The 25,254-nt window shown below is 33.2% G+C and overlaps 3 protein-coding genes across 3 annotated transcripts; 1 reads left to right on the top strand and 2 right to left on the bottom strand.

The window, feature by feature from the left end:
- Nucleotides 1-8,838: 8,838 nt before the first annotated feature.
- Nucleotides 8,839-13,175, top strand: LOC100806273 (DNA cross-link repair protein SNM1). Its single transcript, XM_041012896.1, is given in 7 exon segments — nucleotides 8,839-9,084; nucleotides 9,854-10,127; nucleotides 10,665-10,826; nucleotides 11,754-11,816; nucleotides 11,925-12,002; nucleotides 12,322-12,374; nucleotides 12,494-13,175. Coding segments are annotated over 7 exon segments (975 nt in total). The 3' UTR covers nucleotides 12,593-13,175.
- A 2,751-nt stretch (nucleotides 13,176-15,926) lies between these two features.
- On the bottom strand, nucleotides 15,927-17,124 carry LOC100777421 (uncharacterized). Its single transcript, XM_003553942.5, has one exon. The coding sequence runs from the start codon at nucleotides 16,990-16,992 to the stop codon at nucleotides 16,087-16,089; it is 906 nt and encodes a 301-aa protein (XP_003553990.1). The 5' UTR covers nucleotides 16,993-17,124; the 3' UTR covers nucleotides 15,927-16,086.
- A 2,312-nt stretch (nucleotides 17,125-19,436) lies between these two features.
- LOC100805748 (syntaxin-122) lies at nucleotides 19,437-24,987 on the bottom strand. The gene is made up of 7 exons (XM_006605122.3): nucleotides 24,798-24,987; nucleotides 22,515-22,634; nucleotides 21,327-21,537; nucleotides 20,345-20,413; nucleotides 19,994-20,151; nucleotides 19,809-19,909; nucleotides 19,437-19,632 (listed from the first exon to the last, which is right to left on the bottom strand). Exons 1-7 carry the CDS (start codon nucleotides 24,985-24,987, stop codon nucleotides 19,567-19,569), a joined length of 915 nt encoding a protein of 304 aa, XP_006605185.1. The 3' UTR covers nucleotides 19,437-19,566.
- Between the last annotated feature and the right edge of the window lie 267 nt (nucleotides 24,988-25,254).

The raw sequence follows: 25,254 nt of genomic DNA, 5'->3' as shown, positions 1-25,254 counted from the left end.
TAAATATAAACAAATTTAATTATCAGACACATGGAAAGAACTCAGTTAATAACATCTTATTCAAAAAATCTTTCTAAAATACCATCGATAGTAGTGCTTGTAGAATGAGAATAAATGATTCATGAGAAACAAGATTTTAGTAAATGAATGACATAATAGGAATACTATCATTAAATGAGGTAAAAATTAGTTAGTATTTGCTTATATTTAGGTTTAAAATTATTATTTTTTTGCTTATATTTAGGTCTGGAAGGAATATTAAAAAATTAATTTTCAGTTACTATGTGATGGGGAAACTTGCAATCAAAATTGATTTTGAATGTGCATAATTACCAAAATGGGTTTTAATTATATTGTCCATATATTTTTTATTAAACATATTTTATACTATTATTTATTATATTGATATTAATATATATATATATATATATATATATATATAATTTTAAAAACAAAATAACTAGATTTGCAACAATTTCTTATAATAAAATTAAATAATTAAAATCTTCACCTTTTAAAATAAAATCTTGTAGTTTTTTCGTTGAACCAAATTCGGCAATTTAAAGGTTATTCTCTAAATTTCCTTCAACACCGTTAAGCTCCATCTCGATCTTGAGATTTTTTTTCCTGTGCTTGTTTGCTCTTATTTCCTTTGCAAGGCTTCCCAGACCATTAGCACTCCTTCTTCTACATTTCTTATTTCATGCTTGAGTCCCCTTATGCACTTCCATAGCCTGGCTCACTCCTTTCAACAAGGCCTTGATTTTAAGAGTTGGTAAGGAGTGAATAGACAATTTAGTCCCTGAGATTGTACCCATTTTGCATATTAGTCCATAACTTAATGTTAAATTCAAAATAGTCAATATCTTTACATAAGTATTGCAAAATATTCATTCCGTTAAATTTTAAAATAACACTGTTAGTGAGGTCAATTTTAGTGTCACGTGGACTATCCAATGTGGCACTAAAGGATGACGTGGCATGACACGTGGACGTGCCTATTAAAAGATGTCACATCATTGGATCATAACAAAACGAGTAAATAGGCAATTTAGTCCCTAACTTTGTGCCCTTATTGCATATTAGTCCCTAACTTAATGAAAAATTCAAAATAGTCTCTATCTTTTGCATAAGTGTTGTAAAATAGTCATTCCGTTAAATTTTAAAGTAATGTTGTTAGTAAGGTCAATTTTAGTACCACGTCATTTGATGATGATAAAATGAGTGACTGACTTCTTCAAATCTGATGGTTCTGAACCAATTAAGGCATATATAGTATATGAAAAAGAACCCACACACACTTGCACAAATAAAAAGAACAAAAAATCCACAACAACAACCTTATCTCTATAGCCGTCAACACCAATGGGCGAGGTCTGCATAACCATTCTCTTTTCCTTTTTTTTTCTTCAATTACCATCAATGTATCATTCCGGGTTCTGATTTTTTATTTTTGTGTTCTGAATAGGAAGAAAAAAAACCAGAGGAAAACAAAGTGGAGGAAAAAAAAAGTAGAGGAAGAAGAAGAGAAAAAACCAGAGGAATCAAAAGATGACAAAGAATTCAAGGAGGAATCTCCGCTGCCAGAAATCATGCAAGACACAACCTTCGTAATGCATGGACACTTTAAGCACGATTTCTGGCATATTTTAAGTTAGGGACTATTTTGCAACACTTATGCAAAAGATAGAGACTATTTTGAATTTTTCATTAAGTTAGGGACTAATATGCAACAGGGGTACAAAGCCAGGGACTAAATTGTCTATTTACTCGTTTTGTTATATCATCAAATGACGTGACATATTTTAGGAGGCACGTCCACCTGCCATGGCACGTCATCCTTTAGTGTCACGTTGGATAGTTCACGTGACATTAAAATTGACCTCACTAACAGTGTTACTTTAAAATTTAACGGAAGAACTATTTTACAACACTTATGCAAAGATATGGACTATTTTGAATTTAACATTAAATTAGGGACTAATATGCAAAATGGGAACAATCTCAGGGACTAAATTACATATTCACTCAGTTGGTAAGTGAGAGAGGGACAAAATCAGAAACAAGATAAATACCAATTTTTAAAGCAACATTAAATAATTAATCTTTTAATCATAAATAGTTTTATAATATTTAATATTACTACTTAGTATTGAAATTATCAGATTAATATTTAGTTATCAAAATTGAATAATAAATAGCATCATTATGAGAAAATTTAATTGTTGATTGAATATAATTATGTCTATTAAATTTGATTAGATCTTTTCAATGGCTAATGTAAAGATTTAGTTTTGATTAATGGCTATGAACATTTCATAATTTTCAACCGTTTTAGTCAATCATAAAGAAAAATAAAATAAAAAACAATAATAATAGTGTGGTTAGCATTCCTATTATTCATATATTTACTTACATTTACAATTACAGTTTCTAAAATGAAATACTTATTGTAAAAATAATAAATTCTAACGCAATGGGATTATTTTACTGATTTCTTAGCTCACTTAATTTTTTTTAGTGAATATTTAGCTCACCTAATTTAACATTTACTTTAAACATTTCATTAATATGAGGAAAGTATGGATATCTTTTTTTTTTATTATTGCAACAAAGTATGGATATCTACTAACTACGTTAATAAATTTAAGAGAACTGTACCTCATCTATTTCAATTATAATATCAGGGGATGTTCATAAACCAATTTAATTGATTGTGAACCCAAAAATTCGATCAAAAAATAAAAAAATCAAATGAATTGTTTTTTGAAAAATCAATTTTTTTTTATTGAATCGGATTGAATTTTTGTATTTGATTTTAAATATCGATCTAATTCAATCAAATTGAACTTATACGCATATATATTTTTTATTCATAAATTTATAATATAACTTATATTTGTATTTTTATATTTATAAATTTATCATATAACTTATACTTATTTATAAAATAATATATTCAATTAAAGATATTTTTTACTAACTATTTGAGTTAGGATGCATAAATATACTATTATTAGTTCTATAATGCTATATACATCAAATATTTGATATTTTAAATTATTATTATTAGATTTATTATATATCTTACATGAATTATTTAATATTTTCTAAAAAAAGATTAAAATAAAAAATCAATCTAATTCAAACTACTTTAAATTGGATTGAATCAAATTAAAATTTTAAACCAAACTGATTGAATGATAAATTACCAAAATTGATTGTGATATTTAATGATTAAAAAATTGTGACGAAAAGTAAAGTTGTCACTAATAATATATTATTTGTGATTAAATTTTATTTTGTCATTAATATTATTTACAATAGTGATAAACAAGAATTTTTTTACTGTAATTTTATTATTAGTGACAAAAAATATTTGTCACAAAAGACTTGTCACTAATATTTACACATTTTTCTTTCATATTTTAAAATTGACATTAATGCACATTTTAGTTAAGTAGTCAGCACATATTCATGGAAAAAAGAAAAAATTGAGTTTGTCATAAATATTATATCATATTTGATTAGTCTATTTATTTTTAATTTAAAGCAAAAAAGAAGAGTTGGACCTATAACCTCTCACTATAAGAAGTAAACCAAACCAGTAAGTCACCTTTGTTTCTTGTAAATTAAGTAACAATTAATTTATTTACATTTTATTTATGTTATAAATTTACATATTGTATTTTTTTTATATTGCATTATTATTATTTTATTATTTATAGTTTTTTAGTTATTTAAATTTATTTATATGATCTTATTTATGTTTTATTATTTATAAATAATAAAACATAAATAAGATCATATAAACAAAATAAATAAATAAAAATATAAATGAAATATAAAAATAAAAAAATATAAATAACAAAACATAAATAAGAAAATATAAACAAGAGCATATAAATAATAAAAATAAATAAATAATATAATGATGCAAATGTAAATAATAAAATGCAATCAATGAAATATTAATTATCTTGTAAATATAAATTTTAAAATTAATTACTAGTCATGAAAACAAATATTTATCAATATAGTACAATGCTCAGTATGTTAAGATTTTAGATAAGTAATTAAAAATACTTAGGATATATAATAAAACTTAAAATATTAAAAAATTTCAATTATATATTAATTATCACATAATTTATTCAAACTTCATTAGTTTCCTATATTAAATATTATTAACATTTAACTTTTTGTTGTAAAATAACTTTAAATTATTTATTATCTTTTAAATTATTTATTGAAGTTTTACAGCATATTTATTAATTTTTTAGTGACCTTAAAATATTATTAGAATAAAATATTATTTTTTGATTGTACGGGTAGGTTTTTTTTTTTTTAAATAGAATGTCACTATACCACTAATAGCAAATTTTAGGCGGTCGACTTTCATCATGTGTGAAACAACATATCACTAAAGTATTATTAGTATAAAATCTTAATCACCTAATTTCCTTCTTTTCTTTTTTCCTTAAACCTAGTACTCTACTAACCACTTTCTAGTGGTGGATTTGTGGATAGTTAAAATATTACCTACCATTTAATATTAACTTATCAAATCAAAATTTTCATCTATTATTTCTATCATACAAAAAATATAAATTACAATTTTAAATTCAATTGTATTTGTAGAATTTTTTTGTTTAAAATAAATGTCAAGAAACTAAAGTATAACCTTCATAATAGCAATTATTATAGCAAGCAAAAAACATAATATATGGTTAAAAATACTAAAAGTAACTAATAATAAAATTTGGTGTACAAAAAATAATATATACAATACTAATTAATAATCATTATCACTATTATTAGCTTCATCAATATAATCACTTTCTTCATCTTTTGTTAAATCAATAATTTCGTCATCACTTTCTTCTTCTTCACAAAGGTACCACTGATTTTCCATCAACTATGGGTCAAGCTAAATCATTCTTATCCAAAGATAATCCTCGCTCATTATCTAAGACATTAGATGTAAAGGGAATTGAGCCAATATCATCATTTTCTTGACAAGCCTCAAGTGTAGCTTTCTCATGCACATCATACAAGTCTCGAGGCTTTGTTTTTTTACAACAATTAACCAATTAGGAACTTTGGTATCTTTAACATAATATACTTGTTGAGCTTGACTAGGCAAGACCTATGACTCATTTGTCCTCAGTTTACAATTACTATTAGTAAGAAAGAATCCATATTTGTCTATCCAGTATCCTTTTTGAAGGACACATCCCACCGGTCACATTTAAACAAAGCAACATTGTTTTCACGAGACTAACTCAATTTAACAATATATGTTAAGACACCAAAGTAATCTAAATTACCTGCATTTTCATCATCTTTAACTAAAACACCACTATTTTGTGATTTTAAATACATATTACAATCCTTTATATTAAACCTCCAACCATTTTACAAGATAACTTGTGTACCGAGAAACACGTGTATCAGGTCCACAAGCTAAGTTAAATAATGATTGGTTCATACTTTCTCTCTCATGCCTTTCCGAAAGTGTTTCATTCTATTGAAAAAAATATAAGTGATCATATTATTAAATTATATAATAATAATAATAATTAATAAGAACAATATATAATATTATTATTATAACTAGTGGGGAACAAGGTACTTTGTACCTCTCTAAAATTTTTAAATAATAAAAAAATAAAAATAAGAAGTTAATATATATATATATATATATATATATATATATGAAAAAAGAATTAATAATAGGTAGTTATAAAGGGTAGAATAAATATAGAAATATAGATGTCAAAAGGTGGTTACACAAAATGGTATCCCCTTTATATATTGTTATAAATTATAGATAATGATCATACTTACATGATTTTTAAACCATTACAAAAATTCCTTTTTATGCCTTTGTTCCACATTTTGAGAATTTGTTTTCTCTAATTCTTCTTTTTTGTGTAGTATAGTCATTTGAACATGTATATAATAAATAGGATGAATTACATATAATTAGAATAAATATAAATATATAATTTAATAGAATTACTTGCTTAATAAACGGTGATACTTCATCACAATTTTGAAGAACATAAATTCTTACTTGCAGACATTCTACTAAACTCTAAACTCAACTCAATATACTTTTTTTTCACGACCAATGGTTTGTCAACTTGTGAAAAAAATTTCAACTTTAAAATTTTCAAGTTAATCTAAATTAACTTCATAATTTCTTCTAGGTCTATTCAATTTTGTCTCAACTCCATGTAATTGAATGAGGATTCATTGATGGCTACGGCCTATAAATCTCGCTACTACCCTCTTGGGTCACCTCTGAATTCAACAAAAGGTCATAGGCCAAGTTATATGTGGACCAGTAAGCATGTTGCATGTTGGATAGTGGAGGCTGAAAGTTATTGGAGGATTAGATCAGGCGACCGTGTTAATACAGTGTTAATGCTGTGAGTGACAGATGGGTACCAAGCCTACCCGGTGCCCAAATTCCACACTTTGAAGCTAGCCATGTACAACCGGATATGAAAGTGGCTGAATTCATTTTTCAGTATACTAGTCAATGGAACTCCCTTGTTACAAAAGTTTTTTTTTCCCACAAAATACTGTCTCTTCTATTGTTTCTTTGCCTCTCCAACAACTGAGGGAACCCAATTCACAAATTTGGTAGTATAATGAAGATGGCCTATATTCTGGAAAGTCGGGATACCACTTAGCATAAGCTATGTATGGTGAAGAGGCTAAATCAGTAACACATGCTAGTGATCCATTATGGGCTACTCTTTGGTCAGTCAAGTCAGCGCTTAAGTGCAAAAATCCCACATAGAGGGTATTCTTGGATTCTATGCCAGTGACAAACTCAAACAAAGGCATATTGATATAGGTCCTGCTTGTCTAAGGTGTAGGGTTGAGACCGAATTAGTGGAACACACGCTTTTCACTTGTCCACATTCTATGAATGTTTGGTTTGCATCTACACTCTGTTTTTGAGTTGAACCAAGCACAATCACTTATGTGAAGGATTAGCTTTGCCTTCTTGTGTTAAATGGGGATGATTGAGTGGTCTCTAATGTTTTCTACATTTGTTGGGCTATATGGTTTAGCCGTAACCACCTGATGCACAAAAAACAACAGATGTAGCAGGTAATTGTAAAGGCCTGTAATCAAATGATTGGTGAAGATCATAAAGCTAATGACAGTGACCCCACACATCCAACTGTTTGGAAATGTCCTGGTGTAAGCATAATTAAAATAAACTTTGATGATTCGGTGATGAGTCAGAACAACATTGGCATGGACATGGTAGCACGAGATCACAACGACCTGATGCTGGCAGGTGCAACTTGGACTGTGCCTACTGTTTTTGAACCAAGGATTGCTAAGGTCCTTTGCTATAGGTGGGCAATACATCTCTCATAAGAGTTTTGCTTTACACATGTGGATTTTGAATCGATTGTTTACAATTGGTGAATTGCATGAAGAATACCACGCATGTTGCTAGGAGTTATTTTGGAGGCTTAATTATTGATTGTAAGTCTCTTACTACTAGCCCTATTCTCTTTACTAAAAGATTAGGTAATAGAGTGGCACATTACCTAGCAAATCTTGCTTTTAGTTTAGGAGAGAAATTTTGGATTGATGAGGTCCCTTACCAAGTGGATCTCTTAATTGCTTCTGATATAAATGATTCTATTTCACTAGAAGGCCAAATGATCTATTTGATCCTTTATGTTACTTTTTTTTATGTAATTTGATCATTTATCTTTTAAAAATTTCATTTTGGTCTTTTATGTTTTTAAAAACAATCAAAATGTTTCTTTGGTAAGTACAAACCTAACGACCTTAATAAAATAAAGGTATTGACGGCTAAAAGTTGCTAGAAAATGTAAGTTTATTTTTCCTTCATCTTCCTCCTCTTGTAATGACATGAGTTGCAGTAGAACTAGTAGAGAAACACGACAGAGAATGAGTGCAACATACGGATTCGATGCATAAGGATGGTGTGTGTCATATATATACTTTTGAGAAACATTGGAGAGGTTTTTGAAAGCCCTTTCACCCACAAAATCAAATTCAATGGATTCGTTATTTGGGACATGGAAACCCTAGATTTGAAGCAGATCTATTTTTCAGGGTGGATTCTAAAGTGAAGTACTTGATAAGGTGGTACACTCAAAAGCACCATTTACTACCACACACCATCTTTCACTTTCACACCCCGTCACAAATTTGGTGTCTAATACATTGTGGCAACACGTGCTGAGTCGATGCTTCACAAGGAGGTTGTTCATGCCGACAATGCACAGTGGATAGAGATCGCAGATCTAGACAGTAAAAAGACTCAAATCACATATCTTGGTTTGGATTGGGGGAACGAGGATCACAAATCATTATTTTTTCATGTTCGTGTAAGGTACACATCTTAGGGGATACACAACAAGAATGTTGGGTCAGGCTACAATGTTTTTTGTGTTGTTCATGTAGGAGGCTTTTAGCCACCAATACCTTTATTTTATCAACCATATTAATTTTATACTAATGGAAGGACCATTTTTATCTTTTTTAAAAATATAAAAAATCAAAGCCAACTTTCTAAAAGATAAAAAATCAAATAGATCATTTAATCAACTGAAATGATACAACTTTGTCTCCTAAAAAAATTGTCCAACTTTGATTTATTGCGGGCCCGCCCACTTTTATTTTTGTCTTTTGTTTTCACTGTGCAAAAAAAAAAAAAACCACAGGCTTCTCCGCTAGTTAATTAAAATCTTGTTAATTTTCCTGCTGGTTCATTTTAAAAAACCAAATCGCCACTCAATTTCGACGCTTTTACGCGTCGTTATGAAAGCGATGGCACTATCCTTTGCGGCCTCAACGCCGCTGGCATTAGAAGAGGAGCCTTTACCTCACACCGATGATGATTGCGACGTTAACAACGACGACGACGCTTTTTTTGGCATTGTTTCACTGGATGACAAGGGTTTCCCATAGCAACTCCCTGGATCCGAAACGGCGTTGGAAAAGAGCAGTTTCGCCGCAGATTTCTATCATAGCGGAACAAATTGGTCCTCGCTATTGTTGCCGGAAGATAGTAATGTTGGACAAATGACCTTAATAACTTAAGAGGGGTGAATTAAGTTTTAAAATTTTTTCACTAACAAACTTTAACTAATCCCCTTATAAATGATATGCTCATTGTGTCTTTTCAAGATGGGTTGGAGACATGTGTCTTTTCAAAAAGTTTTTTTGAAATTTTCAAATTTCAAATTTCAAATTTCAAACTTTTTGAAAAAAAATTTTAAAATAATTTTGCTTCTGGTAATCGATTGCAATGCCTTTTTCAGAAAATGTTAAAAATATTTTAAAACCTTTTTATAATCAATTTAAAAACTATGTTGTGAAGCCAAACCTTTGCCATCAATATAATCTTTTAACAAAGATAGATTAAGACTCAGGTTTCTTCTTGATCTTTGTTTTCTTGGTCTTGATTTAATCTTGAAGCAATTCCTAATGTTTCTTGAATCAATCTTGTTTGATTATACTTTGGTATCATCAAAGAACCTGTATTCATATATTCACATTCTTCTACTTTTGTGATTGACAATTATTATCAAGTAAACTCTTTTTGGCATCATCCCTGCATGATTCACATTCTCTCCCTCTTTGATTATCCTCCTTTCTTATAATGATAACCATTATCAAGTAAATTCTTTTTGGCATCATCAAAACCTGCATGATTCACATTCTCTTCCTTTTTCTTTTTTGATGATGACAACCATTATTAAGTAAATTCTTTTTTGGCATAATCAAAACCTGAAACATACATGATTCACAAAGTAAACAAAGCGATTTCGCGCAAGATAAGGGGAAGAAGATGAAGCAGGTCAATCTGTTCCAGATTTGGGGGTTCAAAAGAAACGACGTCGTTGGTTCGGTTGAATCTAGTTCCGGACATAGTGGTTATTGTGAGGAAGGAGGTGGTTCTTCTGAGAGGAAGATTGTAAAACCTGAAAATTGTGGTTCAATTTTGCACCACACTGGGAAAGAGTTCGAGAACACGAAATCTTCTCGTAAGAGAAAGGGTTCTGGTGGTAAAAATAGGGTTACACGTTCCTGCCCCTTTTATTAGAAAATGCCAGGTGAAATGAAATGAAATTTCTTCCATTTTCTTTTAAGCGGTTATATCTCAGTAACTTTTCCAATTCAAGTTGATTCGGTGAACCAACATAAAGGGTACAAATTCATCAAAAACTGTAATTTGTTTAAGTCCGCGAGTGATGAAAACAATATCAGCTGAGAAATGCGTTTGACGAAAGTTAGGGTGTGCTTGATTTCATTTTTTGTGTTGAAACAATTTTTAGTTTTCAAAATGCAACTAAATAAAATTGGTGCAGGGTTGTACAAGGCACATAACACAGTGCGGAATTGAAGCACAGGTTGAACAAGATGAAAATAGAAGATGAGAAAACACTTGTTTTGGAAACAATTTTCAAAACTTAATAGATTTTGCATGAGAATTTGATTGTTGATTAGTGTAGTATTGTTTTACAAAATATTTTTCAGAAAAAAAAATTGAGAAGAGAATGAAACAGACCCTTACATGTTGATTTTTTTTCTTCTCTGTTCTGTGAAGTTTCTTAATGTTCTAAAGGGATATACTATATTTGTCAATGCAGGGACAACGTTGATTGTTGATGCTTTTAGTTATGGGTGTGTTGAAGGGTGCTCGGCATATTTTCTTACTCATTTCCATTGCGATCACTATAATGGCCTTAGCATGAAATGGTCACATGGTCCTATATATTGCTATCCTCTCACGGGACAGCTTGTTCAAATGTGTCGCTCGATAAATCCTTTTTAAAAATTCACCATCATGTTTTTACTTGTTACATTAGACCTTAACCCTGTGTTTGAATGGGAAAATTTAATAAGAGTAAAGGATTTCAACAGAAATATTAAAATGTCTTTCAATTATCTAATTTATTTGGATAAAATATTTTAAAAATAATTAAAATATTATCATTTTTTTAAAGTATTTTAATATATTAATTTGAGACAAATTCTGACTGAAAATAGAAAAATTAAAATTCCTCACTCTCCGTGGTGCTCTCTCTCCTCACTCTCAGCACATTACTCTCCATAGCTCTCTCTCTCTCTCAGTTACCACCTCCCTCCCTCTCTGCTCTTTGATTTCCTACGCCGCCGTCGATGCACCCACATCGCGGCTTTGTCTCTGCACTCGTCGTTGTCTCGCTGCAATCACCAGAGCCCGTCGTCGCCAGCTATGACCTTTTTGTTCCTTGTCTAACTGAATTGTTTGGGTTCTTTGAAATTTATCATGGTTCATAGAGGGCATTGTGGTTTTGTCGATGGTGGTGCCCGATGGTTCATTGCTTACAAGTTCTAATGGCATTCGGGGAAGATGATGATGGATACGTGTTTCTTAATTGGTTGGTTTTGGAGTCCTGCATATATATATATATATATATATATATATATATATATATATATATATATATATTTTAACAAATCCTATTCACTATACTAAGGGTATTTATTTTCATTCAATATTAAAATTTTAATTTTTAAATAAATATTTAAAATAAAAATTTGAATTTTATTGAAATTGAATTACTTTATTCAAACAAGAAAATTAAAATACAAAAAATTAAATTGTTTCATCCAAACAAAATATTTACAAAATGAAAGAAATTTAAACCAAAGTAATTAAAATGGTGTATTTGAATTTCCTAGAAATTTTTAAGATAAAGGATACTTGAAGACCTACAAGGGGCAATTCACAGCAATTTTGGCATTTCGTCCAACAGGTATTTTATTCTGAATCATCTTGGTATTATTAAGTTATTAACGGAGAAGCTATTTGTGCCGACAGAGTAGTTCAATTCAAGTGAAAACTTCATCCTTCGTATTTTTAGGTTGGACTTTCAGTGAGAGGATAAGCAACGATCTGGAACTAATTAAACCTGTTTCCAAAAGAAATATTACGATATATGGTAAGATTAAATGCATTTCAACAACCACTCTTCATATAAAATATGAACTTGTTATTAGTGCTTATTAGTATTGAAAATGCACTGTACTGGACAATGGTGGCTCAGGGTATAGTGTTCATAGTAACGATCTGCTTTCTGATGCTAAAATGCATCCAGGTGTCAAACAAAACAGGCTTTTAATTTGTTTATTCTCTACTGCCCTTATACCACTTCTGTTGGTTTCTTAAGTTTTGTTTAAGGTTGTGACATAAGAATTAAGAAATACAGTTTATCTAGCAGAGCAGTACAGTATACAAGTCCTTTTTCTTCCTTCTTCCAGGGGTTCCCTACAGTGAGCACTCCAGCTTCACAGAACTGCGAGATTTTGTTCAGGTCCAGAACTGAATATTGTGATTACTTTCATTGAGACATGATAATTTATTTGATAATTGCTACAAAATTGCATTATTTTGTTCTCCTTTTCTAGTGAACTTATCTCTATCCTCATACAGTTTTTGAAGCCTGACAAGATAATTCCAACTGTGAATGTCTGGAATGCTGCTAATAGAGAAAAGATGCAATCCTACTCCCGAGATTGGTTGAAGGGCTAAAGTCTCTGGCTCTCTGCTATTCCTGAAAGAGATTGAACTTTTTATCTGAGATTTCCATTTTGAAACCAATTTGCAGGGACTCAACATTTATTGCTGATTGCTGAAGGTGGTCTATGAATTCTTTTTACACCTTAATCATTTGAATTACATGCTTTCACAAATGCCTGCACAGTGCAACAGGTGTTTTTGACATGTTACAGGTTGTGCCCCGGTATGCTTCCTATTTGTTGCCACTGAAAATCTCCCTTCAAGGTCCTAATGCAGGGCACACCACAAAATAAAATGAGATGCCATGCCTTCTGATACTGTCTCCTGTGTACTTTAGCTTCTGCCCATTTTGAATATTGTTGTTTAACAAACAGCAGTGAAGATTCCTATTATTTTTTACGCTTGTACATCAAATAATTGGTGTAGTTCTATTCCGTAAGACTTTGTTATATCCAGTAGAGCTTTTGCTAAAGCTGTATGGTGATTGGCCTTATGTAATTGTATTTTGAGAAATAAACCATCGTATGATTTACGAAGATAGTGTATTGGCTGTGGGAAACTGGGAATCGCATCTTATCTGTGTAGGTATTTTTAATTTTTTATGCCTTCCTTTATAGATGTTGTTGGAAGTAGTTAAGCTACCTGTAAGTTGGAGAAAAACATGATTTACGAATATAACACATTTAATATTGATTTGCATTTGGTGAAATCAACCTTTGAGGCATTATCAATCTATCATAATTTTATACTTCAATTAATTTTTATAAATATTTTAAAACCTCAATTTGAAGAACATTGGAAAGATTTCAAATATCCTAATAAGAAAACTTGTAAACCCCTTTCATGCATTTCCTTTCTGTTCTTTATTTTCTTTTCATTTCTTTCCCTATGAACACTTAGGAGTGTTTGTCAGCGTGCTCTTTATGAAATGTAGAGCAAATTCTGTTATCTATTTTTATGGTAAAATTTATAGTTTAACAATCTTTGGCCAATTGATACTCAATGTTTTTAGTGAGACTTTACTCTTGTGGATTGATCTGATATCATAAAATTTGAGTCGATGTGCTTTGAGAATTTATGCCTTTAAAAGTATTTTAATAGTTCCAAAGTTACAACTAGTTAACGTATTTATAGAAGTAACTACAACTTTAGTTTTTATATAAACATGAAATCTTCAATTAATCAAATTTCAAATGAAAAGATATTAAAAAACTTTCAATGAATTTATCATGTTATAAACAACAATGCTAGGCTTTTTTCTAAATCAAAATGTGATACTCAATCAATCGATCACTAAACACTATGCCATTGTTCATATAATATTAGATTCGATTATCTTAGGTAAAATCTTAAATTCAAGTCTTTTGCATGACAAAACGTGGTTGAGAGAAGAAAATTTTATTAAAAGTGATTAGTCAAATTTTTTATCGAAAATTAATCATCAGCAAAATCAAATAATTTATATTTCGTACCAATAACATGATAAAAAAAATACACATTTGTGATTTGAGACTAAAGAGATTTATTAACAATCTCTTATTCAACGTTAAATAGATGAAAAGAAACATACCCTGCCTAACAGACCATAGAGAAAACCATCTAGACCAAATGATGTTATGTTAAACTTTTTGACTTAATATCTTTTTAGTTCCTATAAAATAAACAAGTTTTGATTCTTCTGATTTTTTTTTCTTTGCTTCTCATATCTCTAAATTATAAAACTATTGTTTTTTATCCCTTGAAAAAGCCAGACTGATTTAGAGTCAAACTACGTAAGTAAACTATAATTTACGATAAATTCGTATATCTTCTAGTAGGAAGAAATTTTCTGTCCATAAACACATCTACCCTTACCAGCACAATTAATAAGCCAAATATTTTAAACGATGGATTTGCTGAGGGAGAAATAAATGTTCTTCCAGCACGATCGTACAAGAAATTCCCACAATTTATCCTTATTTTCAAACTGACGTAGTTGTTTGTTTCAATTCAAATAGAATTATGTGTTTAAAGATTGTCTACAAGCCCTACATCTTCGCACTATAGGTTCCTTGTCTAATAATTTTTTTATGCTCTCTGATTTTGACTTCCTAGCATTATTAAGGCACGAATTATGTAGTATATAATCAAAGTCAATAGAACCGTAGTTGCTATGAAAACAAATTGCAAATAAAAATCCATGTTTTGTGATTTGTTAAAGACAAATAATTTCCACGCTTGGAATCTATACCTATAATTTATATACACGCTTTAGTGATCTGTCTGTTGAAGAAAGAAAGAAATACTGTTCTCTAACTCTCCATTATAGAGTATTAGAGTTCACCATACAAATTCCCAATCAATGCATTTCATGTGCTACAAGAGTTGTAACAGATGCTGGATCACAACAAGAGGGATATCAATCACATGGTCTAAGCTGAAACTAAGGCAGATTTATTGCATGTGCATTTCAGGTTGTTTGTTGATGTCAGAAATACTGAAAATAATGTAATGCCAAGCACAAATATCTTCCATTTCATCTATAATGACCCAACAGTATGGTGCCAACTTATTTTTCTATCAAGTAAAGCATGGATAACCCAATAATTCATACTCATTTTCTTTTGAAACCCTGTCCCCATGCTATGATAGTTTATACTACATAAATCTGTTAGACACTGTCATGTCATCACCTTAATCTCGTGCAGAGTGCAGAAAAAGAACTCAATTAGATTAAAAGCCACACCTCCAAAACAACATGAGACCAAAGAGAAGCAAATGACATAAAGAACCTTAAGCTCAATAAATCAGTAGTTTCAAAGTCCTTGATTGGCATCCATGAAAGAATAAGCCCACTGACCCATCTTAACTGGTAGTTAAAGATCATGGAGTGTAGCCAGCCAAATATAAGACATGCTAGTTTAGAGAAATGTAAACACTTCAACATCAACAGTTCATCAAACAAAGAAATCCTATGTAATGTAAAACTTCAGGTCATGCTATAAGCCATCCTTCACCACCACTAGCCAATGTGATCTTGACATGATACCATCTAAATTGTATAAATACTAAATACTAAATTCCACACATAACACCTAACCATTTTTTTTAAAAATAAAGGTAAGGCAGTCACTCTACCCTACATTCATTATCACTCATTTTTCAGATATATAATTTCACGACAGGGATCCATCATGTTCATTCACCCTCCAAATTAGATGTGTAGTTTATCAATATTTTCAATTACAAAAGGAGGCAATCAATCCACCGTTGAGTAACTTGGTATACTACTAGCAATCATATGCGTATCAAAAAAGAGAAGGTCCATATGATATCTACCAAGAGTGATTAGGAAAATGCAAAGCAGTAACAAACAAAACAAAATTGGAACTGCATAAGGATTCATCTGACTAACTAAACAGGAATACTATGTTGTATTCACAAAGTCCGTCCCTACATTCTGATCACATAACGATAGATAACAAAAATTCTAAATAAATAAATAATATAATGAACGAAAAAAAGATTCAAGCCTGGGTGCCAGTCAAGGCCTTCATCTGAATAAGGCTGTGGTTGGGGTCCGTAGGGGAAGCCGCGGTGGGGAGCGCCTCATAGGATCCGAGCCTCCTCCCGCCGAAGCTTCTGGCGAAGAGGGCATAAGTGAGGAGCACGATTAGGACCACGATGATGGCGTGGATCAAGAATGCGAGATCAAGGATGGCGACGGCGCGGAGCTTGGACTCGTCCAGATCGCACTGTGTGGAGCCCTCGACGCCGCTGGTGACGTCGAGGAGGCGGTGGCAGCCCTCGGGGATGAAGGCGTCGGCGTAGAGGGAGAGGCCGCTCTGGAGAGCCCAGAGCCCGCGGAGGCAGAAGGTGGCGGAGAGGGCGGCGTCGGCGGGGAAGAGGCGCGGGAGCGCGGCGAGGAGGAGGCAGAGGAGGGCGGAGAGGTGGGAGAGGTTAGCAGAGACGGAGAGGCATTTGGCCTCGATGGCGGAGGTCTGGAGGGCGGCGCGGGCGGAGGCGAGGGCGGCGTGGAGGAGGAAGAGGACGGAGGCGAGGGCGAAGGAGAGGTCGGGGGAGAGGGGGAGGAGGGCGGGGGAGGCGTCCGCGATGAGGAGGGCGAAGGCGAGGAGGAGGAATAAAAAGAGCGTGGCGGCGGATTGGAGGGAGGTGATGCGGTGGACGGCGGTGGCGCCGCGAACAAGGGGATCGGCGTCGGCGGAGACGAGAAGGTGGTGGGCCATGGCGAGGAGGAGAGAGAGTATGATTAGGTAGAGCGGGAGGCGGCGGGGGTAGGGGAAGGGGTGGAAGGGTTTGGCGGCGTAGGCGTGAGGCGATTTGAGGTAGTTGCGCGTGGTGCTTATCAGATGGTACATGCCCAGCGTCAGAAGTGCCGCGGAGGAAATTACTTGGTACACCAGACTCCCCATTTCTTTTCTCTTCACTTCACTTGTTTGATGATTAGTAACAGATGCCAACCCCAGCCTTCATCTTCGTCTTCTTCTCCCATTTCTCTCTTAATTATTATTATTATTATTATATTATTATTATTATAAGTTATAACTATCACTTTTCCCCTCCCTTTTCTCGCTTTATTGTCTTTTCTTTCTTTTTCTCCCAAAAAGCTCAAAATGTTGCCATAATAATTGCATTTTCTCTTTCTCTTGAAAAAATGTATTGATTTTTTTTTTCTTCATGAAAGAATGTACTGTTGATGAATCGGAGGGAAAAAAAAAATTAGTCCAAGAAACATAATGTTTTTCTTAATAGAAGAAAAAAAAAAGTAGAAGATAGAGAGAGAAAAAAAAATTAATTTAAAATTTTTAAAATAATAATAATTAAATTAAGATTAAAAATAATAAATGGTTAAAATTAAAATATTTAAAATTTTGAGTTAAAATCTAATATATCATCAAATCTCTAAAAAATTAATCAAAAAAATTATGTTTTTAAATATATCAATTATCATTAATTATTTTAGAGATTTAATAATTATATTATATTTCAATTTGAATTTTTAAATATTTTAATCTTATATAAGAAAATATTCTCACAAAAGTCATATTATTGTAGAATACATTTTAAACAATTAAATTAGATTGTTTGAACAAAAAAGAAAAGAAAAATATCCAAGAAAAATTTTAAAAATTAAATAAATAAAAAGAAAAAAAATGAATTTTATGTCAAAAATATATATATTTTCAAACATGATTTTTTCTCATAAAAAAAAAACACATCATTTGTTGATATTTTCTATTTTCTTTCTTTTTCCCACTCATACCATATATTTCAATGGATATAAGACCCTTGCAACTTGAGTTGTTTGCATTGGTTCTTGACTAAAGCAATGGCATATAGTGAATCAGAGAATAACATGATCCTGCAAAATCCCAAATCCCAAACAGCTTGCAGGCCCTTGAACATAGCCATAAGCTCAGCGGAGGGCTATTGCATCCTGTACCTTCCATTGTATTCCGAAAAGTTCATTCTAGCATTACAAAATGAGCTTACTGGAATGCAATTGGAGGTATAGGAAACAAATACCTCAGTGAAGACCACCTCATCTCCTGAAACATGGCCTGCAAACCCATACAATCACTCACCAACAGTATCTCTGACATGGCCTCCAAAACCAGCTCTTTTAGGCTCACCCCGCACGCTGCCATCAACATTAACAACCACCCAATCAGAGAGTGGAGGGGACCAAGCAACTAACCGAGAGTGAAAGCTGTTCACAGAGAATTGGGGAAACACTCTGTAAATATCATGCACCAGGGAAAAAAACAGCAGGGCAGATCACATAAGGATTAAAAGGATCGCCTTGGAAGATGAATCTACATCTAGTTTTCCAAATTAACCACACAGCCACAAGGATAATGATACCATGCTTGACTGGCTTCCATAATCCAATTTCTGAACTCCATCTTAGGAGTGATCACAAGAGGAGAGAGGTGATAAAACACTTACTTTGAAGTCTCACAGCTAAAAAGGCAATGCTCCATGGACTCAGGAAACATTCCACACCACGGGCAGGTTGCATCCATGGTCATGTTACGTTAATTTAAAACGAGGAAGACTGGCAAGGAATTATGCCAAATTTGCCATAGAAAGATCTTTATACTCAGAGGGATGTTACAGCTCCAAATCCATTTGAAATCCAAATTCTGCATAGGGCTAGAGGCTTCAACCTTAGTCACCCACCCATAAGCCGACTGAGTAGTATAGATGCCATTTGTATTGCCAACCCATACAAATGAATCTGTTACATTATGATGAATGAGGGGTGGGAGAAAATTAAAGGTGTTTCTGACTTCATTTAGGGGAGTAGCCAACCGTTGCAGGTTATATTTCCCATCTTGAATCACATCAGAAAGAGTTAAGTCCACATCCTGAATATCTACATATAGAACTTTTGTGCTCAAGCATCCTGATCCAGACCAGTTGTGAAACCAAATATTGGAAGCACCATCTCCAATTCTAGGTGTGAAACTTGCAAATTGCCCTCCAGACATGAGGGGATTTGCCTTGAGGGGCTTCAAGATGCAAAACACAAGCGATACACAAGTTTCAATTAAGTAATTAAAAAGTCTATAATATCTTAATTTGAATACAGAAACAGACTATTACTTGAATTGGAAGCTAAACAAGTATGCAGAAGAGAGGGCTGGAAGGGAGAATTTACACACAATACAGCATGGACGTTAAGATATGCACACAGGGAAGGCACTTGCCGTCAACAAATTGGTAATGGTTTGTGAATTCATGTCTAAACAGCAACTACAGATTCTATATTGCAAATTTACATTACAAATACAGTACAACTTTTCTTAAAATCGCTTTACCTCACTAACTTCTTCCAACTTCCATCTGCAAATGCAGTCAACGTATCAAACTGCAGTGCAGTACTTTCTAACCCATTTCTTTTGGTTAAAACACTCTCAACACCACAAAACACTCACGGAATATGGGATGAAAAATCTGTCCAGCTTGTATGCACTTGCAAACTAAAGAATGAGTACAACAAGTAAGATGACCAGCACCACCACAAAAATTGCAAGCACCCACCAACACTGCAAAGTAAGCAATATTAAATGAGAAGTCATATATTATAAGAATGATGTACAAGTGTAATAACATTACTAGTAGAAGAAGAATGTCGCATGCCACTCTTGCACTTCTTCCAGGTTTTGATTGTGTTGGACCATTATTAGAGATTATTTAGTATGATAAGATCTATATGACTCACCCATGAGGTTTTGGATTTCACACTTTTGGAAGCCTTGGCTAGCTGTACCCTAGCTTGGGTTGTTGCACCAGCAGAAGCATCAATATTTGAATGAATGTCATCTGTCAGAATGATGCATAGAAATATGAACGAAGAGAATAACTAAATGCTGTAGTGACAAGAAGTAAAATGGTAATCTTATTTACCAATAACAACACCCTGATAATGAACCAGAACAGCTAGGTCCTTGAATATTTCATTTGCTTGTTCAATTTGCTCCTCTACCTCTCTAATTCCCTGTTCTCTTTCTTCAATCATGGCCTCGTTGAAGGATATTTCATTATCCAATAGAAGTATCTCTTGCCTGCAGTTTTAATTCATTGATCAAGCAAATCAGACCATGAAAAGTTATACTTCAATCAAGAGTTGTATAAGCCAAAAACAAACTATACATCTGTCTTACAGAAATGCATATTGTTTATATATTATAATGATAAGATAAAGATTTAACAGAATTCAATTGGTCCCATTAAATAGCAGAAATGTTGCAGACTTACCTCTTCTGCTCTCTGATAAAAGGTTGGCTTTCCACATCTATCCCAACCGATTCTTCACCAGAGCCAGAGCTGTTTACAAACAAACAAATGATAAAGGAGAGCTCGAATCAGGAGGAAGAAAAACAAAAAATGTAGGCATCAAAGGTTAAGAAAAAGGGTCTGCAACTGTAATTGCTGCCCCAATGTCAAAGTTTTTGGAGTCTTCACTTCTGCAATTGTAGCTGTTAGAACAAATGAAAGTTTGAAAAAAAAAGAAAGAAAAAAAAAAGAAAAAAAGCTTCAAGTCCCATATCGCTCAGGATAAACACTTGAATAGTGTTTCACTCCCTATATATAGAGAGCTCATTTCTTCTTTTTTCCTTGCCCCAGTTGAGAAGCATTTCCTCAACTTTTCTTTCTCCCTCCCATATTTCAGCCGATGCATTTCCGGCAAACTTCTCCCTCTTTCTTTCTGTCGCTCTAAAATTTTTGGTTGCCTTTAAGAGTGACTTTGTAAGTCATATTTTTTGGTTGCCTTTAAGAGTGACTTTGTAAGTCATATTTTTCGGTTGGTTTTAAGAGTGACCTTTAAAGTCACATTTCTCGGTTGCCTTTTAGAGTGACTTTTCAAGTCATACAAGAGGGTGTAATTCTAGAAAAGGTTCCCTTAGTGTAGTGGGAATCTTATACAGTGATCTGGGCTGTTTTATCCTGGGGACGTCGTGGTTGATAGTCTGCTTACACAATTTTTGGCAGTGCCACGAAACGTCTTAAAGAAAGCGACATTGTCCGTGACTCAGCCAGTAATTTTTTCGGTTTGCCATAAACTATTGTTACAACAGTAGCTACATTAGCTGTATTTGTTTGCAATTTTCCACAATATTAAGGATTGAAATGAAACTGCAACCACAATGGTGACTGTAGTTTAAAACCTTGGTAGGCATAATTAGATTTTGAGGAGTATAGAAGTAACATTTTTAATATAATGCAAAGAATTATTGACCTTGTTGGTACAGCTTCTGACGGTGTTCGGGAGTGTCTAACGGTTCCAACACCATCGACGAGTCGTCGGAAAGCAGCGATGGCGGTTTTGATCTGGAAAATTCCGGTGGCGACGGCCTGCGAAGGGGATTGGTTCCGGCGAGAGGAAGGGTTGGGGCCAATTTGGATGTCTTGAAAACTCATGGCTGATGGAATGGAATTGGGATGGGATCCTGAAGTTCAATTATGAAATTCGAGCAAAAAAGTTACTGGCTTCGAGAATATGATTTCGGTTCAGTTTGAAACTTAGTAATTTAATTGTTGAACCAATCGGGAAGTGGCACCTTGACTCAAAAGCGACGAGTGGCATTGCACAGACCCCACTCTCACTTCTGTTTTGTCTTAGGTTCATACAAATATTCTTAAAAAATACTAAAAACGAGGTATGCTGGATACTACTCGAGAATTTTTGCCAACACTGTTTTTTTTATACGAAAATTTGTATCTATTTTTTTTGTCTTTATAGTTAATATGCATTAAATAAAGATTATTTTTGTTAAAAAAAAATTAGGAGGAAAGTCCTTTGTGACTTGTGAGGAAAAGCCTTCAGCTTAAAAAATGTTCATAAAAGTATTTACATTTAATTTTTATTTTTATGTACAATGATGGTAAAGGTTTGTATGAAAAGAATTGCACAAAGTGAAATTTCAAGAATTTAGTGAAGATCGACAAAAAGTATTTATCTATCTACGCGAGAGTCTAGGGTTTCCCCTTGTAGTGAGAGTATTCTAAAGGTAGTGGAGGAAGAGGGCGAAGGGTTAGTGTTCCATGTGGATAAGGAGAAGGAGGCACACATGGACTTTGGGTTGTGTCTAGTTGGAAGGTTTCTTATGTCCAGGACCATATATAAGGTCTCAAGCCATGAAGGAGAGTATGGCAGTAGTGTGGCAACCAGGGCAGGGGGTGACAATAAAGGAAACGAAATCAGGATTATTCTTGTTCTAGTTCAATCATCCAGTGTCCTTCAAATATGAAAGGCTGGGGCATTTTTGTTTTTTGTGTGGCTACTTGGGTCACACAAAGAAATTTTGCCCTAAACCCTTTGGTGGTGCGGAGATACCAACTTGGTTGCTAAGAGGATTTCGCGAAGCTATTATGGACTGGGATTTGGTGTACATCCCTCTTGAGGGTTATCAGTACACTTGAGTACTAGGAGATCGAGTAATGGATGCTATTGAGGAGAGGTTAGATCCTTCTATGGTCTCTATTGAAGAATTTAATAGCGACGACATCTGACCACAGTCCAATTTGGTTAAAGCTTTCTGAGCAGCTGCATAGTCATAACAGGAGGTGTTTTAAATTTGAGAATGCGTGGCAAGAGGACAAAAGGGTAGACCTTGTTGAGAGAATCCGTCATTGTGTGAAAGTTATAAATGGTTAGGGTCACCCAAAAACGGAGGGATGCTGTAAAAAAAATTGATGAATCGTAGTTTCTAGAGTGCTGAAAGCTAAATATTATCCTCAATGTGATTTTTTGAACGCTCCCTTGGGGCATGGCTCAAGTCTGTCTTGGAGAAGCATTTGGAGTGCCCAACTTATTGGGCAAAAGCACCAGTTTGGTGTCTTTTTAAAAACTATTTATCAAAATGGGGCTGTTTTGAAACTATTTATCGGGGGGTCTGTTTTTATTTGTATTGCGCCAAAGGCAGGGGCGCAACTTAACCGAGGACTGACAAGTGGCATAAATTTGTTGTGCCAAAAACTTTGTGCAATGAGTTGCTACAAATGCAGTGGCGCAACCACTTTTAGACATGTTTGACTGCTTTGGGCAGCGCGTGACCAGCTGAAAAGGTGTTGTGACATGTCAATTGGAGCAACCCTTTGCTTAAATTAGCTAAGTACAACGTATTGCGTCATTACTACCGGCGCAATACATGCCTATATAAACGAGACACATTTTCTGCTACATTTGTGCATCTCTCCAATTTTCTTTCTTTGGTACAATTCCACATCTCTCCTATTTTTTTTCTCTCTATATTACAACTTTGTTGATCTTTCTTCTGTAGGGTGAAAATTGGTAATATATTTATTAATTTTTTTATTATTTTGTATTATTTTTTATGTTATTATAGTTAATGAAAATTATTGATTTATTTTGTAGGTTTTATTATAAAAATGAGTTCTTCGATTATTGTTCTGGTTTAGTTGAATGGAAGAATATTTCAAAGTGGCGATGACATCAGATTTGAAGGCCCTAAGAAGGCTATTCAAATTAAGCGTGGTGTAACTTTTGATGGGTTAAAAAAAAGAATTCGTGATAAGGTAAAATTAGATAAAAATGAAAGTATATCTACTATGACTTGTCGATTTTTAGTTGCAGGTAAATATATTGCATTGCAAATTTGTGACGATGAAGATGTTGAAACAATGATTGAAAGTTTTCAACAACAACAAGAAATGAGTGTCATTGAATTGTGCGTTGAAGTAGATGTTGTCGGTGTTTCTGCGTTGAATGTGGCAAATTCACTATTATCATGTGGGAATAATATAGCTGGCAATGAATCAAAAGTTCAAAGATTTGCAATAAATTTAGATGATGATTCTGACGATGATGATTACATGATATCTAATTCATATGTTGAGGACTCGTAGGATGAGGAGGAAGATATCGATGATATATCTGACACAGATGAAGAAGGTATATTTAATTAAATAATATTGTAATCTTATAATATTTTAATCTTATATTTAATTCATAAATACTTTTGAGAAAAAACCGTATATTAAGATTTATTTGCAAGTGGGAGTGGAACTGCATTTTGGGAATCTGCTTCTTATTATAGTAACATTAATTGGAGTCATCCAGATGAAAAAGACATTTGTGGTTTCGATATGGGATCAACCTTCAATATTGGCCAAGAATTATTTGTTGGCATAGAATTTGAAAGCAAAAATGCAGTAAAAAAATGCACTGCAACAGTATGTTATGAAGGTGCACCAAACTTTTAAAGTTGTTGAATCAAAATCACAAAAATATGTTGTTTGCTGCGCAAATCGAAATGATGACATCCCATGCCCTTTTTATATGAGGGCAATTGTATCTAAAAAAACTTATATATGAAAAGTTACGCAGTGGGGGGGACCGCACACGTGTTTAAATACAAGTATAACACAAGACCATGACAAACTTGATTCTGATTTGATTTCTACGTGTGTAGTAGATATGATTTTAACTATTTTAATTATTCATGTTTATTTATCATTGATTTGGTTTATGTTGATAATTAATTATTGTTATAATTATTTTCATAGGGATGATTAAAGAAGATTCGTCATTGAAAATTTTTTGATTCAAGAAAGGATCAGTGGTATGTTTAACTATAAAATTTCATATAGAAAGGCCTGGAAGGCTAAACAAAAGGCCATTATGATTGAGTATGGTGATTGGGATGAATCTTATGGCCAACTTTCGTCATGGGAACTCTTTTACTACTTTTATCCACCAACAAGACACCTCCAATAAATCTCAAAATCCAAGCACGTGCAAACATTTTGAGATGCTCTTCGTCGCCCACATAGTCCTGGATATTTGCAAATTGTGAAGCCAACCAGCTTAATTTCAATGTGTTTCCGTCAGCCAATGCATTGGCATTTGGCCTGACTCCAAGATATTGTTCACACATATCAATCCCATCAATATTTGTGTTGCCAATTAAAGGATTGTCATCCACAGAAAGACCTAGCAACACAGACACATCTTGTAGTGTGATAGTGGCCTCCCCACATGTCAAATGAAAGGTGTGTGTCTCTGGCCTCCACCTTTCAACAAAGGCATTTATAATTCCTCCATTGATTTTGATTTTACATAATTTTATTGTTGTGTATAATCTAGACTGCTGTAACAGAGAAATAATTTCTGCCGGTGGTTGTTCTATACCCTGATAAGTTGG

This window comes from Glycine max, chromosome 19 (assembly GCF_000004515.6).
Source record: "Glycine max cultivar Williams 82 chromosome 19, Glycine_max_v4.0, whole genome shotgun sequence".
In the NCBI taxonomy this organism is placed as follows: domain Eukaryota; kingdom Viridiplantae; phylum Streptophyta; class Magnoliopsida; order Fabales; family Fabaceae; genus Glycine; species Glycine max.
This window is presented reverse-complemented; position numbering and strand designations above follow the sequence as displayed.